The 17,478-nt window shown below is 37.0% G+C and overlaps 4 protein-coding genes across 5 annotated transcripts; all 4 read right to left on the bottom strand.

Annotated features, from left to right (window-relative positions):
- Positions 1–460: 460 nt before the first annotated feature.
- LOC126784335 (uncharacterized) lies at positions 461–2,186 on the bottom strand (the record flags this gene model as incomplete). The annotated part of the gene is given in 8 exon segments (XM_050509803.1): positions 461–667; positions 807–896; positions 996–1,015; positions 1,018–1,064; positions 1,174–1,255; positions 1,522–1,609; positions 1,951–2,052; positions 2,136–2,186. Coding segments are annotated over 8 exon segments (543 nt in total), but the record flags the coding sequence as incomplete, so codon positions are not given.
- Positions 2,187–4,021: 1,835 nt separating this feature from the next.
- Positions 4,022–4,962, bottom strand: LOC126781981 (gibberellin-regulated protein 11-like). 2 transcript variants are annotated; one of them, XM_050507119.1, is made up of 3 exons: positions 4,513–4,962; positions 4,354–4,408; positions 4,022–4,271 (listed from the first exon to the last, which is right to left on the bottom strand). In XM_050507119.1, exons 1-3 carry the CDS (start codon positions 4,585–4,587, stop codon positions 4,078–4,080), a joined length of 324 nt encoding a protein of 107 aa, XP_050363076.1. In that variant the 5' UTR covers positions 4,588–4,962; the 3' UTR covers positions 4,022–4,077. The 2 variants fall into 2 exon arrangements, with proteins under 2 accessions (XP_050363076.1, XP_050363077.1); XM_050507120.1 differs by having other exon boundaries at positions 4,022–4,259; positions 4,513–4,960.
- Positions 4,963–5,762: 800 nt separating this feature from the next.
- On the bottom strand, positions 5,763–6,611 carry LOC126781983 (gibberellin-regulated protein 1-like). Its single transcript, XM_050507121.1, has 3 exons — positions 6,444–6,611; positions 6,313–6,355; positions 5,763–6,216 (listed from the first exon to the last, which is right to left on the bottom strand). The coding sequence occupies exons 1-3, from the start codon at positions 6,531–6,533 to the stop codon at positions 6,035–6,037; spliced, it is 315 nt and encodes a 104-aa protein (XP_050363078.1). The 5' UTR covers positions 6,534–6,611; the 3' UTR covers positions 5,763–6,034.
- A 4,874-nt stretch (positions 6,612–11,485) lies between these two features.
- On the bottom strand, positions 11,486–14,137 carry LOC126782383 (uncharacterized). Its single transcript, XM_050507613.1, has 6 exons — positions 13,782–14,137; positions 13,479–13,678; positions 12,858–12,998; positions 12,607–12,687; positions 11,944–12,068; positions 11,486–11,809 (listed from the first exon to the last, which is right to left on the bottom strand). Exons 1-6 carry the CDS (start codon positions 14,002–14,004, stop codon positions 11,761–11,763), a joined length of 819 nt encoding a protein of 272 aa, XP_050363570.1. The 5' UTR covers positions 14,005–14,137; the 3' UTR covers positions 11,486–11,760.
- Positions 14,138–17,478: the final 3,341 nt, after the last annotated feature.

Genomic DNA, 17,478 nt, shown 5'->3' with positions numbered 1-17,478 from the left:
GCCATTTTTATCAATGTTTTATGCTCATTTTGGCCCGACGGTGAAATTGGAAAAATCTATGTTTGCAAACTTTTGATAGCTCCATTTTGCAGTTTTTATAACTTGATTAAAAATTACATCGGAGTTTGTGAACTTAAGAAATAAATTAATTCACCAAACACTTTGATCAGATTATTTGAGAATTTAAACACATAATTTGAGCTAAGCGCAAGGCCAAACACAGTCTTAGTACCAGAAGGATGGCATTATTCTGGTGCCAATATATGCTGAGCATATAGCGAACTATTCTTTCGCATTTTAGTAAATAATATAATTTGCAGAAATAGATTATGGATTGGTTTGTTACCTATGATAGTTTGATCTACCACTGGTTATGCAGTTCCACGATTTGGTATACAGGTAACCAAGAAAGGAAATGCAGGCTAGTATTTCACAAAAATCGAATATGACGGTAAGCTCATAATGAAAAATAAGACTCCTTTTGAATCAGAAACTCAATGGTTTAGGGTACATCTACAATTAAGAATTTACATGTTCTACCAAAGTTGTCTCAGCACAATTACAGGGAATTGTAATTAACTAGCTTGCCTTTGCTAAAGTGAGCTTAAGCTTCTTCAACATCTTTCCACCAAAGAACAGGCCCTAAACCATCAAAATCAATCGCCCCCTGCAAAGGAAACATACTTATACATTGTACTCTTGTAGTGCTCATGTAATACAAGAGTACAATGTATGCTAATAATCAAGAAGCGTACAACTATACACCCAGCACAAGTTTTATGATAATATTCAAAACATGGACTTACTTTAACCTCCATAGGGGCAAATGGTTTTGAGTTTTCTGGCTGTTCAATTGGAATTTTAGGATGGTTCACACTTTCAACCTGGAATCGTACCTGTCAGTTCGTAATTAATTATATGTTAGCATACACTTGCACTCCGCAAAATTAAGCATGTATATTTATAGATTAAAACATATATATATATATATAGACCTTGTCCTTCAAATCAATTGGAATTCTTCATCAGAATCAGAAGGCTTCCAATACCATAACACAACATTCCTGCAGTTATACTATAATGTTAAAAGTAAAATAGAATGAACCAAACATAAAACCTTTATAACCTCTATAGGTATATCAATCAGACCAACATAGAAATACCATCACCTACTTTTTTGAGTCACCCTTCTTGAAGAATGGTGTAGGAAAACGATGAATAGGTACATAAATATCATAAAAAAATCCCAGTGACACTGCCATAGCAAAATCAAAATCAGACTTTGAAATCAAATATAAATTAATTCATATTGATGACTCTTCAGTTTACATAATTCTCACTGTGCATGCCTCGGTGCAGCATTTTCAGATTCAAGATCAGCGACTGGGCCATTAGAAATGATCTATGATCAGAAGTAGATCAATGTATATGCAGCACTGAATTGCATGCTTAGTGTCAATTGCTTGCACCAAAGAGACCCAGAAGAAAAAATGGATCAAGACAATTGGATAGAAGACTTACAACGTAAACCATCAGCAGTAGAGTCTATGACTTTTGCAGTAATTATCTCTCCCACAAATGGACGAAACATAATCAGTGTGAACTTCACCTGCCAACGTACTAGAACATCTTACCAATTTGTTCTATAAATTAGGATTCTTGGACACAGTAGACAAAGTATCTGTTTTTTTTAATCGTCATTTTGATCAGTAGATAATATGTAATCAATTGGCTGTGCTCAACACATCTAGAGGTAAACAAATTAGGTACATCAAAATTTTAAAAATGAAATAATGAAACCAAAAAGAGTGAGAACTCATATGACAGCAAACTGCTGTCTAAAATTACTGGGATAGATTTCGAATCAACAAAATGGCATGTGATATGAATAAATATTGCAAACAGCTCATTCTTAAGGACCAAGGACATAAAATAAGTAAATGTATATACCTTTAGAATTGGATGACCATCGTTTGGTAAGATGAAGACATCTTTAATGCCATCTATATCAATATCATAGACAGAAACGCAGAGTCCCGAATTCGAGATGACCTGCAGCAGATTATTAAAGAAAGATCTATGAATGTGAGGGCATAACTGAAACTCCAAATTTGAGACCATATAACACTGCAAACCTTATCTAGGAAAATCTTTTCAAGCTCTCCCTTAACTGCATCTTCTAGTCTTGTAGACTATGGCTAAGCAGAGAGAGAGAGAGCGGCAGACACAGAGAATGCTCGATTCGGCTGAGGTAGAACATTGGGTTTTCTTCAAGATATATAAATCCCACTGGAAATTGTCAGTTTGATGAAGAAGTAAAATACAGAATCTCAAGCTTTCAACATTATCCAGCAAAAAGAACCAAGTAAGTTTCCTACAGTTAATCTAACTCAACCATTCATATATGAACCTTGTTCTGAGCCAATCTATAATCTTCAACTAAAAACCGAAAGTATGATGATCTTTCTAGTTCCAATTCAACTAAGTACTAAAACTGAATGGTGCCTGCTGACCAGAACCAAGTAAACTACGAAGAAGCAAGAAGACACTAGGAACACTCACAAAATCTCTGAAGGAAAGAGACTGATGGAAATTAGGGGAAATGAAAAATTGGAAGAAAAAAAAACGATAAGATTAGATATGTACATGTCCTGAAGTCTCATTAATTATTCAATGAAAGAAGTATTGAAGAGTTTATGGAAATCTACAATTGAAGAGAAGAACGGGAAGATGAAGAAGAACTGAAGAAGAGTGAGGAGTGAGGAGTGAAGAAAGTGATCCGGTGAAACTAGAGCTTTGCGGGAAACTGCCAAGTTGGGCTGGGCCTAGATGGACGGGATCCGTTTATTTGCAAGCCGTGCCGTCCATGCACGAAGATTGTGAGAAATTTGTGTCATACAATTATGAAATGTCTTGGGTGCATGAAATAAGATCCGGGAAGATTCAAATGAAACTAACATGAGAGTGCTACTATCGATTAGATTTCCTGTGAGAGTAGCTTATATATGAACTATAGTGTGCTCTTACAAATCATGATTTTTACTTTTGTATTATTGTATGTGCAAGTAAGATATTGGAAGCGACTAAATTTTATGAGTAATATCAGAATGGTAGGCATTCATTATATAATTTATGTCTATTCATATAAGTACCTCAAAACCTAGATAAATTGAGCATTGCACTACAAAATGTGATGATTTTGAGTTAGGGAGGGCGACCATGGTGTAGAAGTGGAACTGATACACTACAGCAGAGTAATGAACCCAAGTTTTTGGAAAATAAAAAAGAAAGAAAGGATGAGTAGGAAGTTGAGAAGTTGAGCAATGACAAAAAATAGCTAGTAAATTTTGGTCAAACTTTTGTAAACAAAGCTATAATAAAAAGATAAATGAATAATTTTGTTGTTGTTGTAAATACCAGCCACTAATTTGTAGCCATAACTTTAGAAGCAAGAAGCACGCAAACATTTGTAAAGTACTAAGCCCATAAAACGGTTTCCCCAACTGGTCACATATGAGTTATCATGCATTTGAACTCGGATTGCAAATGACAATTTCACGGAGGATGGGGCGGTTTGCACGGGAAGCTGCATTGGTTGATTTGGAAATCAAACTGAGCAATTGAGCATGCTTGAGCTGGCATATTCATTAAGACTGCTTGTTCTGAAAACTTTTGGGAAACTGAAACAAACAGTGCATCATTGGCGAATATGAGTTTTAGCTCTAGGCGTAGGTAAGAGGCATTGTTGTTGCTTTCGTTCAATCGTGTAAAGCTTTATTCTTCTCTTCATATGTTACTATTAAGTCAGCAAATTCCACCACATAGCATTCCATTGTGTCGATCTATGGGTCTTATGTGTAGTGGGTTGCAGACTAAAAGCTTTGCTTAGACGGATCCGTTTCTTAAATAAACAATAAAATGACTAGCTGATTCAACAAAAAGCTGGCATAGTTTTGAATCTAGGACAAAGGTGTAACCCATTTGAATTCTAAATGCAAATCGAACAAGGTAAACAATCACTCCAAGAAGAAAGAAATAGATGATGACCAAGACAATGTGTTTAAGCAGGAGGTTTATTCAAGGGCATTTGTGCCTTCCACCGTGAGTGGTCATATTCCGGTAGCAAGGACAAACTTCATAGTGACCAGAAGTGCCGGGTGGGACACAACCGCACCTTGCACAGCACGTCCCACATGCTCTCTTGCATTCCTCTGCCCTTGACGATAAACCACACCTTACATCACAAGCTCCGGCGCAGTCTGCAATCGATCCTAGATCGATTAGATATTAAAGAGATCGAACATACCATGTAATTAGTAACTATAAAACATGTTGCATACAATATAATCATACCTATTGTTGGGGAAAGAGGGGATTCAACAGGGGATCCAACCGGAGGATTAGTCACCTGAAACATGTGGCATTGTTACTCTTTCAGCTAGTATTGACTATTGATCGGAGTGAAAACGACTGTTGTAAACAAAATGAATCAGCGCGGTCGAAATGTCTTACCTGCGCAGCGGAGCTAACAAGGTGGAGAGTGAGAAGAGCAACAAGAAGTTGAGCAATTAGAGCCCTGAACATCATTTTGGAACCTTCAAGGGAGTGACAGTTGAGGGCTTAATCTGTGCTTGAATGAGTTGATCCAGAAGTGATGCGTTTAGAGACGAGATTGGTGGTGGTATTTATGGACAAGGGTCAAGTGTGTGATGCAATGCAGTAAGACTAGTATGTCATTGTTAGCTGATAATTATGTCTTCTGCCAAATCAGACATTGCAAATTAAATTTTACAGTAAAGCATGTGTTGGACTACACAGAAGATAAGTCGGTCTTTCATTTAGGTGGCATATATATCATACGAACAGATCTGGGTTGTCAATTATTCAACATAGTTGGTTACCCCATCAATGTCATTCGTACTTAAGTGATGAACATCAATTTACTTATTTTTAACATTTTTGTTTATTTTGTAATACATGAGTGATCATCAAGAATGATGATAAACTATTACGAGATGAAAGTTTAAGGACATTTATGTTGATTACGGTGAGTCTTCATATCGCGATAGCAAGGACATTCATCATAGTTGCCGTAAGTGCCGGATGGAACACAATTGCATCTAGCACAACACGTTCCACATGCCCTCTTGCACAAGTTTGGCCTTGATGATAACCCGCATCTTACATGACATGCTCCATCACAATCTAAGAGATTTATCATTTATGTAAAGTTCATAAGTGAAATAGTAAGTAACCCAAATAATACTTTGGTTTAAGAACCAATTTGTCATATATATAATAGTCAGCGATACCTATCTTTGAATACCCATAAACTAGAGTTGAATCTGCGATGACCTAAAACATGCTAACTGTTGATTAGTGTTGAGAAGAGATCGAGAACATAAATATGTAAATAAAAATAAAATTGACAGGACTGTTACCTTTGCATCAACTTCAAGATTAGATAGTGCAAGGATTATAAGAGAAAGGAGAATTTGAGTAAATAGAGCCTTGATCATCATAATGGCCATAAATCTTGAACGTACGTTCTGACTTAAGAGTACTAACATGGTGATGGTATTTAGAGAGAAATTTAATATAAATAGTATATATTGTGATTCTGAAATCAGAATTGACACATTTTAATGTCAATTCATTGTAATTTCAAGTGGCAAAACCACTAGTTTGACTAGTGTGTGGCAGTTTCAGACGTGATAAATGAAAGTCATTAACTCGTAATCGATCGTAACAACTAACAAGTATAGCAAAATAACATCACTAAATATGAAGCAAATGGGATGACAATTACGACCCATGCTAATTGCCTAATTGATTACTGGAGGAGAAAAATAAATTGGCGTATAATATGTAGCAGAAATTACAAGCACTGACCAATTTTATTCGATAATTCAAACCTATTAAGTATATATGCATTTTTATTCACTCTGTAGCTCCCTCACATATATATAACCAAGCTAGCTAGCAAGATAGCTAAGCTAGCTCTTTCTAAGTAGTTTTGATCGATGCTGTTCAATTAAGGACACTTGCGTCTGCCACCGTGGGTGGTGAGGCTAGCGTAACAGGGGCAGACGTCGTAGTTTCCAGCGGTGCCGGGAGGGACGCAGCTGCAACGCTGGCAGCAAGTCCCGCATGCCCTCTTGCACAGCCGAGGCCGAGACGACAAACGACACCTCGCAGTGCACGCTCCACCGCAGTCTGTACATGTAAACGACATGTTGATCAATCATCGAGGAGAATTCTCCTGAATACATATACATGAGCTAAGAAGAAAAGGGTGAGAGAAGTACATACCTATCTTGTCAAGGAGTGAAGCATGATTTGTATCTTTGTTCACCTGCAAACATCTCAAATTAAGCACATGAGGTGGTAGTTCAAGAAATTGTATCACAAATATTGCATTACCTAGTTGCTAGCTTACGTACCACTCCATCAGCCTCAACAGGACTGAAAACAAGAAGGGGAACCATCATCATCAAGAGAACTGAAGCAACCACAAGCCTGGAGTTCATCATGAAGATCGATCGCGAAAATTAATCTTATGCTACTTAGTCTCAAAACTAATTGAGCACCTTGATTGGTTTCTGTAAACTGAGATGCATGGCTTCTCTATTTATAGGCTGCAGGTCGACAACTACTGTGGGTTTTTTGTGATGAGGAAGAAGAGAGGAGTAGGTAGGTAGGTCCATGGGAGGACGGGACATACTGGATGACCATGGTTTGTGGTATGTACGCGGATTCGTAATTGTTTATTCGTTACACAAATTTTGTTGCTAAAGATATATATGTTAAAATTCAGACAACAATAGAAATAGAAATGGAGACGCTACGCTTCAGTGGAAGCTAGTAAAGCTAAAGCATTTGGAATCATCTAGAACAGGTAAAGCTAACCAGCCGTTTGTTTTCTATTGCTTTGCTTCGTTGTGTGGGAGTTTTCTTTACAAGTGGCTTGAGACTTTGAGGAGGCTTTAGGCTTTATCCACGTACCTATTTCAAACAGTCAAACTCTAGCATGGTTGTCTTACTTCTCTATATACATCTTCAACAGCAACATCATGTAAGTTAATTTTGTGATTAATGTAAGAGTGTAAGACTAATTTATATTCTAGTTAATAGTGATCTTCTCTGCTAATCAAAAGTGTGGCTGATTTGACTATGCTCGATGAAGCTCGTGTGGAAACTAGTCTTTTCCATGATCAGGGTGAGGTAGGGGTAGCTTTCTTGCTAGCTGGGTATTACCAAATTAGTGGGGAAGGCAATCATGCATGCCTCTGTTTCTATTTTCATTGGGGAGAATAAGATACAGGACGCGGGAAGTTCGTCGATACTTGGCGCAAAACCTAAATTAATAAACGAATATCCGAAGGATATGGTCGATAATCTATCTACAGTGGCTTGAAGAAAGCAATCTTTGGTGCATGCTGGAATCTTTACGATCAAGTGACTGGGATTGATCGACGAGTTTACATAACCGGCCAATTCATTTCGTAGTTTCAAATCAAAAATATTCGTAGTAAAAATATATTCAGTGCACACATAAATCTGTCTGAAAAAGTATTAACCACAGAGGGATGCACGGAATTATGTGTTAAATGTTGTTCTTATGGACAATTGTGCAAAAGCTCATACATTATTTTAGTTTTCACACGGAATTTTGTCTCTGATACTATTTCACACGGATATATGTGCCTGTTTTTGTTGTAAAATTCCTATGGGCCCGAATTCCACTTATATCCACAGTTTTCTGTTAAAATTTGTAATTAGCACTATGTGGCTTTTAAAAGGCTGTGCCAATTAAATCCGTGAGTGCCTTTTTTGCTAGTAGTGACGCATGCCCCCTGTGCGATACGGGGATTGGAATTATATTTTTGTACCAACCAAGTTAATTATCTCTTTTTTTTTGTACCAAGTTAATTATCTGCTTCTTAACTACTTACTGTGATAGAAATAATATGCTAATAGTATAATACCTACTCTGATGCATTAGTAGGGCCGATACTATCCCAATCACAAAGCTTATTAGGACGGTTTCAATCTAAATGTTCAAAATATCGAGAACGAGAATCGAAGATTCATGAAAGAGCTGAGAAATAGAAAAAAAGATTAATATATTATCGACACAAGAAAAAGGTGATGATCGATGGTGATGACTGATGGCTATTTTAAGGCCCTTTGCAGAAGCTTTATCTCAACCTCGAATGAAAGCCACTCATCACACCAGTACGTACTCGTGTACTTACGTGCTAATGAAGATGGTCTACGTTCAACTTCAACAGCTGTATTATTCAATCTGCATATTATAAAATTGAAATTAAGACACGCCAAAATCCCAAGTTGGCAACTTCTCCATTTATAGACCCGACCTAGGAGGCTGCCGACGAAGCTATTGCAGCACGGTGTTTGAGTTAAGTTAAATCTTTGGAAGCTTTGTATTGATAATGCAGCTACTGCGAATCATTGGTTTGATTAGCATGCTATATATAACTAGTAAGGCTCAAAGGAATACTAATCATTGGTTTAATTCGGATGCCAGAGTCCCAGAGATATATAACTAAAAAAGCTCATAGAATACTAATCACAGATGGCTTGGACTTTCTGTGATGTCTCATTGTCATGCCATGCATGCAAGGAAACCATGGCCATATATTCATTTCCCGAACCACGGTTTCATTTTCTGTTTCCCATTTGAGACCAAAACAGGTGAACAATGTAGATTGCTAACCATATGAATTACAAGAAGGAAAAAGATGTTTCGTAAACCTTGCACTAACACAACTTATAGTCGAGGTTTGAACTTTGAAACTGTGCGAGTGTGGCCAGGAGAAATGGAGAATCTTCTAAAAGACCATGCATGTAATTAAGGTGCTTTGCAACTGTACAAGACAAGACAATATTGGCCTTTTCCTACTATTAGCTGTTTTACTTGTTATCTTTCCTTCTTCATCGATCTACCACTAGTTTTTATGAAAATAGAAACCTATCTACTTCAACAGTACGTGCTTGCTAGCACACAGATCAAATTTCCATCTGCGTTTAAAAATGCAGAGAGTTATATGTTTAGAAGTCGTATACGCACCCACACGTACCCTGGCCTTTTACATTCGAACAAGATAGATGACTAAGTCCTAACCAGCACATAGAAACTAGAAGAAACGTACTGTTGATGTTATGTACGCTTCGAAACTAAACCCCGATGGTTATGTACAGTGGCGTGGCCAGAATTGTAGGCCGGCTGGGCCACTGAGGCACAAAAGTTAATAGTAAAAAAAATTCATTTGTTTATACTAATAACTAAATATACTAGTCCGTCTATATATATTTGTAAAAATAGTCTTAAGAGATTTTATATTTTTTGAAATTGTTGCATAACAGTGTTCATAATCAATACTATTGATCAAATATGTCTTCCCTGATATATTAATTTAAAAAATCCTTTATAAACTCATTACAATTTGCCTACATCACCAAGCTATTCTTCAGTGTTTAACTTAGAAAAAAAAAAACTCTTTCTACACTTGTAGTCACAATTAGTAAATTTAATGCACATTAATAGATGACTGAGAATTCTACTTGAATATATTGTATATATAAATTACTAATAATCATCATTATTGTCAATTGAGTGCATAATACAAAAAAAAAACACAAAATAAAGACACTAAAACACTCATATTCCCCAAATTCAGCTTATATGTAATAAGTCTACATATATATTACATATAATATTAATGATACAATCCCCTTCTAGAGCATACCTCCGCTATGAAATTAAAGAGTCGTTGTCCTTATTTGGTCATATTTTTATATCTCTACCGTTAATTATTTAAGTATGTATACAAAATTTTAATTTATTTAATAATCATTAAGGTATCAAAACTGTATTAAATCAATGAACACACATTAATTGTTCAAAACGAACCGTTTATGTAAATCACGATTATTAAAACTCAAATGATCATCAAATTGAATGAAACTTTTATAAAGTATCTACACATTAAATTCTAAAATCTATACCGTGTGAGATATAGAAATGTGACCGAAAAATTGTCAAGAAAGAAACATCCGCTCTTTATATATATAATAATATTTTGGTGATTTACTGAGTGGGGCACTAGTGTAATTTTTGTACATGGTATTTTATCTATAAATGGTGATTGGGGCACGGGCCGTGGTGAAGCTCTATGTGCCTCCGCCCCTGCTTATGTCCGTTGTGTTTGGGCAGCGGTGCCAGCTAGCTTCTTTCTGTATCAAATACCAGAAATGTTGAAGCTTCAATCAATCGTATATACAAGCACCAACCCTAGCTTCTTTCTGATCTTCTTTATTTGTCGATCAGGATTCAGGAACCAAACGTTTAGGTACGCTACTGCTGGGATTGGATGAGCTAGGGCTCACTGCCTATTACTGTAGTCAACCAAACTAACTAGCGCGCTAACACGGAAGTGACGGAACTGGTTTATATTAACCCCAATAGCTAGCTAGCTCTTGCTAAAAGAGAGATGCCATACAATTTTAACCGTCCTCTTTATCATATACTGTGACTATTTTCTGCTCAGCAAGTGCATGCATGACCTAATTAGTAAGGTCCACATTTCTAAGTTATGAACTTATGAGTTATGATATCTATAAAGAAGGAAGGTGATGGTATTGATGATTGATTGATACTCTACTTTCCTCCCCAAGTATTGATGCTTATCTCAACGATCACATTCAAGTTGGAACTCATTACAGGACGGGGTAGGTTACGTGACAAATAAGTTATTCAACTTCAACAGCTGTAATCTGCTCACTCTAACCAAACGCCAATTCACAATTTGGAAACATCTTCTATATGGTCCTATCCTATCTAGGATTCAGCAACTCACTGTTGATCTAAATAGTCGTGGATCATTTGATAGCTAAAAAGCTCAAAGAATATGAACGGAAGGAAACCCAAAAAGTTCCTTTCGCTGCTTCTCCCTTTCCTTTATGTATGGTTGGGAACCAAAGTTATTGGGTATGGCGAGCAATGCACATTGCTCAACTGCTCAACTATTTTTTTTTTTCATAATCAAATAAGAGGGATGGGGTCAACTTTACACATCAAGGATTTCAAAGAAAACGAGAAGGCTGCGAACGACCTTGTATCTCTGTATTTTGCGTTGCACCTGTACAAGCCAACAAATTGGATATAATTTTCAACCTCTGGTTTTCATGATTATATCTTGAGCAAGAAGAAAAACAGAATACCAATTCGTATACAGCATTCCGTATTCATTGGCCATTCGCCTTGCATTTGCAGTGTAAGAACTAAGAACACAAAATCTAAGTTACGAAGCACAGATAGATTTTTTTTTCTTTTTCGATTATGGATAGATAGATTGACAGATTCATGAGTATGCTAGATTGTTGTATTACATATCCATATATTTTCCAGTCGAACAAGTTACCCGTTGTTTAAGTTTACCAGGCTGACCAGCAAAGGATGTAGGGAAAGTAGCATCCACTGATGACACTTCCAAACCAAATGCAAAATCACAAAACGTCTATGCTAGGAAATGTTCTAAACATTAAGTGTATGCTAAACTACATTGTAAACCTGACTAGATAGAAAACATCCCTTGCTTTACAGTTCACTCTGACTTTCGACCACTCTTAATAGTCGCACAAGAAAAGGATTTAAAAGAGCAGGTAGCTAGGGACTACTTCCACAAATGTTTGAGTAGCGTTGCAGATTGATCTTGCACGCTGGACTGCTTGAACTTAGACAACTCCAGAGGGTAGGCGTAAAACAAGTTGCCCATCAACAGCACTGCAACCAAAATAGCCGTAATTTGAGAAAGCTCATCAAGAACCCATAAGAGAGATCACATGCTGCCAGTTACCATTTAATTGAGAGTTCAATATGATCTCAGTTGGGATATAGAACAGAAATAAGTTACCCACCTTTTGACATAGTAGTAGCAAAAATCTGCAAGTATGAAGGTCTGGACAATTTCTGCGAGAAGAACCATACAAGGCCACAGCCCATAACCTAAGGTTGTCAGTAACTGTCCTCGAGTATCCAATACCTGTCAAAACAAGGCAGATATATTAGAAACATACTGATATAAGATGGAGGTCAGAATGGGATTTTTTTTAAAGAGGAAGGCCTCTGGTTATATATTGATGTAGGGCTCTAACGTAATGGGATATCAATCTCACCACATACAAGAATCTTATAAACCTAAAATTCCCAATTCTATTGGATTGTTATGCTATCACCTTAGGTCAACGTTTTAGCAAAGTAAATAAAAAAAGAGTTGAGAATCCTCTAGCCTAAGGTTAATGATTATAAAAAAGGCAAAAGTAAATTAAACACATCAGAATACATCTCATAGTGTAGCTGAGTGAGACTAAATGGCAAACGAATGCAAATTTCAAGCAAATAAACAATTATGCATGTTCGGAAATTCTTGGATCACATGTACATACAAGAACAGAAATTTAGAGGGACCATACATCAGCTTGGTGTAAAGTTATTTCATATAGTTTATTTCTTCCGAAACCACATTGCACAGAGATAATCACATATCAATACCAAACGCAGATTAAACATCATTGACAAACCTGGAGGACCCAATGTGCACAACTTAAGAACCGTGCAACTCCCAGGGCAAAAACATAATGCGCCGTAAATGGTTCAACAATCTGAAAAGTTTGAAATTGTAACGAGAAGAAATAATAATAATCGTACAAAATATAGTTGATCAAAAGGAAAATTGTTAATTCTCCTTTTTTACAAATAATCTATCTTCTCAGATATCATGAACCAATGCTTTTAAAAGAAAAGAACAAGCCTGCAGATCTTTGTATAATACCTTAGTGTTTTGCATGAGTCGAAGCTGAGGTAGAACTGATACGGCTTCAAGATAAACACAAAATGCCCAGCCAATTCGATTTACGATAAAATGATGTGTAGAGGGATGTACAGCTAATGAAAGCAGAGCGCACGGAATCACCTATAATGTCAGAAATCATAAAACAATAAATCCAAAATGATAGATGAAACCTTTGAAACCTCAGTTCAGTGTTTCATTATTCCACCAGTATTAATTTACCTAAATTAAGAACCCACAGCGAGGAGATTGGTGAAAAGATCTTGATTCTATATTGATTAAAATGAGGATCTAAGAAACTTTGACAAAAGGGTCCTAAGGATGCTACCAACATCTTTACCAGTACAACAAAGATACCACACGCAATCAGCAGTTCAAATACATTCTCGGCAAAAATGTTTTAAATTTCTTACTAGCTAATCGTCACAACCAAAATAGAAGGGTAAAACTATCCTAATGACTTAAACCTACTTTCAAAGTCCCAACCATAGTGACAAAGTCAAAATGCTACATGCATATACACATAAAGCAGTTAAATTCACTATCAGATCAAATGCATCCCAGAAAAGAGAGGAATTTATAAAGAAGATGCAAACAACTAACCACATAGTAGATTGCGAAGTTGTCCTTGTCATCCATGTAGCTAGACCTGAGCTTAAACCGAATCATATAAATAACCCAAAGCGTGGTCACCAATGTAGCCGAATCCAGTATCGTATGAATGTCATATTCCATGACCAAACTACAGTAGAGCCTAACAGCTAGAAACAGGGCCGTCAATTCCTGCGACTTAAGTGAAATTCCTACAATACCCACCAAATTCAACAACCTCTGAGCTCAACCAACACAAACGTAAAGCAATCTGATCGGAATTTCGAACTTAAAAACCAGGATTTGGGTATTTACCGGCACAGGTCCTCTCCTTCATGAGCTTGTAGATGAGGACGGAGATTCCGAGGGAGTGGACAGCCTCCGAAGCCACGAAGAGGTTGTCGTGGTCGTGTACGATCATACGGAGGAGCGCCAAGGCGGCCATTCCCGACACCACCGCCAAAAACGCCTTGATCTTCGGTGGCTGTCGTCGTATCCATGTCGCAACCGCGTGGGTGGTCCCAGTGCCTCTCTTCATTGGTCTCAGCTGAAAACCTCAGTGTTGGATTCCGAAGACAGAAGAAGAAGAAGCTTCGACTGCGCGTCTTGACGAGTCCGAGGGTTTTAGTTTGAGCAGTTAAACTACTCGATCGGCTTGTCCAACAACTACCGAAGAGCATAAGGAGGTGGACTAGTTCATGTAGAGAATTCGACCTTTTCGACGGTCGATTTATGGATCAGATCAATCTGCGTCGTTGGATATGTATTTTTGGAATGATTTACACCTTGTTTGTCACATAGGGGATCTGGTTGATCTTATAGTGTCATCTGACCAATGAGACCACGCCACGTCAATAGCACAACATGTCCGAATTTCATTAAAAAACAAATTTGTCGTCCACGGTCAATGACCACCTTCTTTAAAACACTAACCACAGTTATACATAAGCATAATAAAAATATGATCGTGTCTTATTAATGAGAAAGCATTCTACAAAAAATTGAATATGTTATGATCTGGAAATGGTGAAGTTTGAGGATCCTCCTTCTCCTGCTCAAGTCTTGCTTGATGACTTATCTGCTGTTTATCAAAATGGAAGAACTAGTTTTGTCTAGAACACTTAGTTGCTTTCTCGTTTCTTTGTTTGAAGATGTCGAATTCGAGCTTAAAACGAACCAATATGTTATTGTATGTTTTCTAAAAAGACAATATTACCCTTTGTGGATTTAAACGCAGATTAAACCAACACCTCATCACTCTCTAATCTTCATCTTCTTCTTCTTCCTCTCTCCTTTTCTGCTCAGTCTTAATTGTATGTCCAGCAGCCGAGTGATCACCAGCATGGGGAAGCGAGTCGTCGTCAACCAGATCCGAGTCCGTCTCGCCGAGTCGACTCACCTCTCTCCTGCTGCTCCTCTCGCTCTCAGGTCTAGATTTTCACCTTCACACAACCTTTTTTACTGAAATTTGATGCATGCCGCTTTCGTTTTCTGTATCAAAGTTAATCACTGTGGTTCTACTTCCGAAGTAGTCGTGGTCACTGAGTGGTAACTTCAGAGTAGATAAGATGTAATAAATTTTTGCTATAGGATGAACTGTGCATCATCCACTTTAAGATTCCACACAATTCACCTTCATTTTATTCTTGTTTCCAACTTTTATGCAGCTGAGCAATTCTTACTGGCAAGAAGGCCTGAGCAGGTTTTATAATTTGTAATCGAGATGGATATCCTGTAATAACTTTTACAAAATCTTTAGGCTACAGCTATTCACAATTTTCAACATTTACAAGTTGAGGGCGATTCCAAGATCCTTATTGATCGTGTTAACGAGATTGAAGTACCTTGCGCATGGCAGACTGGTTCACGATATCCAAATAATTATTGATCAGAATTTACAAGCATCATTTTCACACATATGAACAAAATGTGTAAACAAATGTTGAACAATGTATAAACATTTCACACACTGTATAAACATTATATACAACAAAAGATATCAAGATCTTTTTTTTTGGGTTAAACAAAAGATATCAGATCATTAGGCAAGATAACATAGTTATTCCTGCTCAATTTACTGACCAGTTTAAAATATGCGTAGGGAAGTTGAAGATGTAGTCGAAGGCTTGGCCAGCGTGATCTGAACGCATAGTACCTCATAAATAGCACCTCGATAAAGCACTGCAAGAACCTCCTCTTCTCTACCTAGTGCAATATCTAATAATGTAAACTGGTGAGAATGCAGCTCATCATTCATGCGAATACCATAACCATTCGACCATTTTCCTAGCGTCCACCATCTAAGACATACTTGCCGTTCTGCTATCTTCTTTTTCCGGAGTACTTTCACAACACATTTGACCTGCCAATAATGTAGTTCAATTACAACAGATATATCTAGTTACAAACATGAGATTGGATAATTTTGTAAGTAATTTTTTTTATTCATATGCAAGGTTCTAAAAAGCACTAGACGGTATGCAGGAAGACAACCACCTCCTAGCGCCTAGACGGTTAGGCGGCCTCCTAGACGGTTTTGAATTATTAAATATTTATTTATTTTTATACATACATTTAAACTATTTTAATGATTAAAAATATAAAATGATGTTTAATATTAATTTTAAAAATACTTAAAATAGTCTAAATTCACATAACTTAAGTAGAAAGTCTATAAAAATATTTGAAGAAAAGATAAATAATGAAACAAATGCAATAATACTAAATCTCAATTTATTTCTCTCCAAATTATTTCCTAACTCATTCAGTATCGGACTCAAACTTAATATTCATATTTCTTTCCTCTTCTTCTGTTGATGAGATTCAGTTTTCAGAAAATAAACAAAGAGTGAGAGTTGCGGCATCTTTTAGTGTTTTTTTTAAATGTCAAATGATGGTTGACTACCTAGGACTAAATAGAGCCAATTAGACCACCTAGGACTGAATATGACCGCCTAAGACCGCTTAGAACCGCCTAGGCGGCTGCCTTAGACCGCCTAAGCGGCCGCCTAAGACCACCTAGAACCGCCTAATTCTCAAAACGCCACAGATGGCCGCCGAGGCAAAAAAACGTGGCGGTGGGTGACCTCCTAGCGCCTAGGCACCGCCTAGACCGTTTTTTAGAACATTGTTCATATGACAGTGATACTCTGAATTCAGAATGAAAAAAAAAAAAAGATTAACATAGGTTTGTAAACCAATTCAAAGCAGACACAAGAGTAAAAGACATATACCGGAACTCTTAACCAATTCAAGCAATAGTGCAGACTGCCGACCAAGTAGGTTGAGCTGCACATCCAAACTTGGCTTCAATAGGAATATCAAGGCATCTTCGTATCCAAATTTGATTGCTTGAAAGTCACCAATTGCTTTTTGATAATGAGCAACCTCAATAGATCCATACATTGAACATTTTTCCAAATACTCAATCACCAAAGCAGCACTAGCAGCCTTCTGATTCTGAGTCTCCTCATAAAAGAGCCTCCACCCCTGTAGTGCAGTATATGATTACAAGCATCAACTCTCAGCAATCATGGATATCTCATTACTTATGCATATCATTATCAGTTTATCACTACAAGCTGAAATATTCATGTAACTAATCATCATAATTTGCCGAAAAGTCAACATATTTACGAAGATTTGTTCATCAATTAATCATGATCAAGAAATCAAAACAAACTTCTAGTACAGAAAATTGTAGAAACATAAATAGGAAAGTGGACAGTAAAAAAAACACACCCTATTTGAAGCAAGTACCTTATCCTTCGGACTTTTGATCGCAGTGGACGAAGCAGACTCAGACTCAGAATCATCGGAGAATTCCAGAAAGGGCCATCGCTTTTTAGCTAGAAACTCCCATAAGCAATCAGACCCACAAAGCTCCTTCCAAGAGGTAGAACAACAAGCCAACGCACACAAATCCCACACCTTGGTTTCCAAAACAGAGCACAAAGATGTCAACAAGTCTCAAGGGTGTGTCGACATTTTTTTCATAAGAAACTAGGGAAGA

This window comes from Argentina anserina, chromosome 2 (genome assembly GCF_933775445.1).
Source record: "Argentina anserina chromosome 2, drPotAnse1.1, whole genome shotgun sequence".
Classification (NCBI taxonomy): Eukaryota; Viridiplantae; Streptophyta; class Magnoliopsida; order Rosales; family Rosaceae; genus Argentina; species Argentina anserina.
The sequence above is the reverse complement of the archived record's forward strand: the minus strand, read 5'-3'. Positions and strand labels throughout refer to the sequence as shown.

Excerpts from the sequence above, each read along its gene's own strand:
- LOC126781983 (XM_050507121.1), bottom strand. The coding sequence starts at position 6,533 with ATGATGAACTCCAGGCTTGTGGTTGCTTCAGTTCTCTTGATGATGATG. Across the intron at positions 6,356-6,443 it reads CTGTTGAGGCTGATGGAGTG|GTGAACAAAGATACAAATCA; the intron begins GTACGTAAGCTA and ends AGATGTTTGCAG. Across the intron at positions 6,217-6,312 it reads TTCACTCCTTGACAAGATAG|ACTGCGGTGGAGCGTGCACT; the intron begins GTATGTACTTCT and ends TTACATGTACAG.
- LOC126781981 (XM_050507119.1), bottom strand. The coding sequence starts at position 4,587 with ATGATGTTCAGGGCTCTAATTGCTCAACTTCTTGTTGCTCTTCTCACT. Across the intron at positions 4,409-4,512 it reads TTGTTAGCTCCGCTGCGCAG|GTGACTAATCCTCCGGTTGG; the intron begins GTAAGACATTTC and ends CACATGTTTCAG. Across the intron at positions 4,272-4,353 it reads CCCTCTTTCCCCAACAATAG|GATCGATTGCAGACTGCGCC; the intron begins GTATGATTATAT and ends TAATCGATCTAG.
- LOC126782383 (XM_050507613.1), bottom strand. The coding sequence starts at position 14,004 with ATGAAGAGAGGCACTGGGACCACCCACGCGGTTGCGACATGGATACGA. Across the intron at positions 12,999-13,478 it reads ACTTCGCAATCTACTATGTG|GTGATTCCGTGCGCTCTGCT; the intron begins GTTAGTTGTTTG and ends CTGACATTATAG. Across the intron at positions 12,069-12,606 it reads GTGCACATTGGGTCCTCCAG|GTATTGGATACTCGAGGACA; the intron begins GTTTGTCAATGA and ends TTGTTTTGACAG.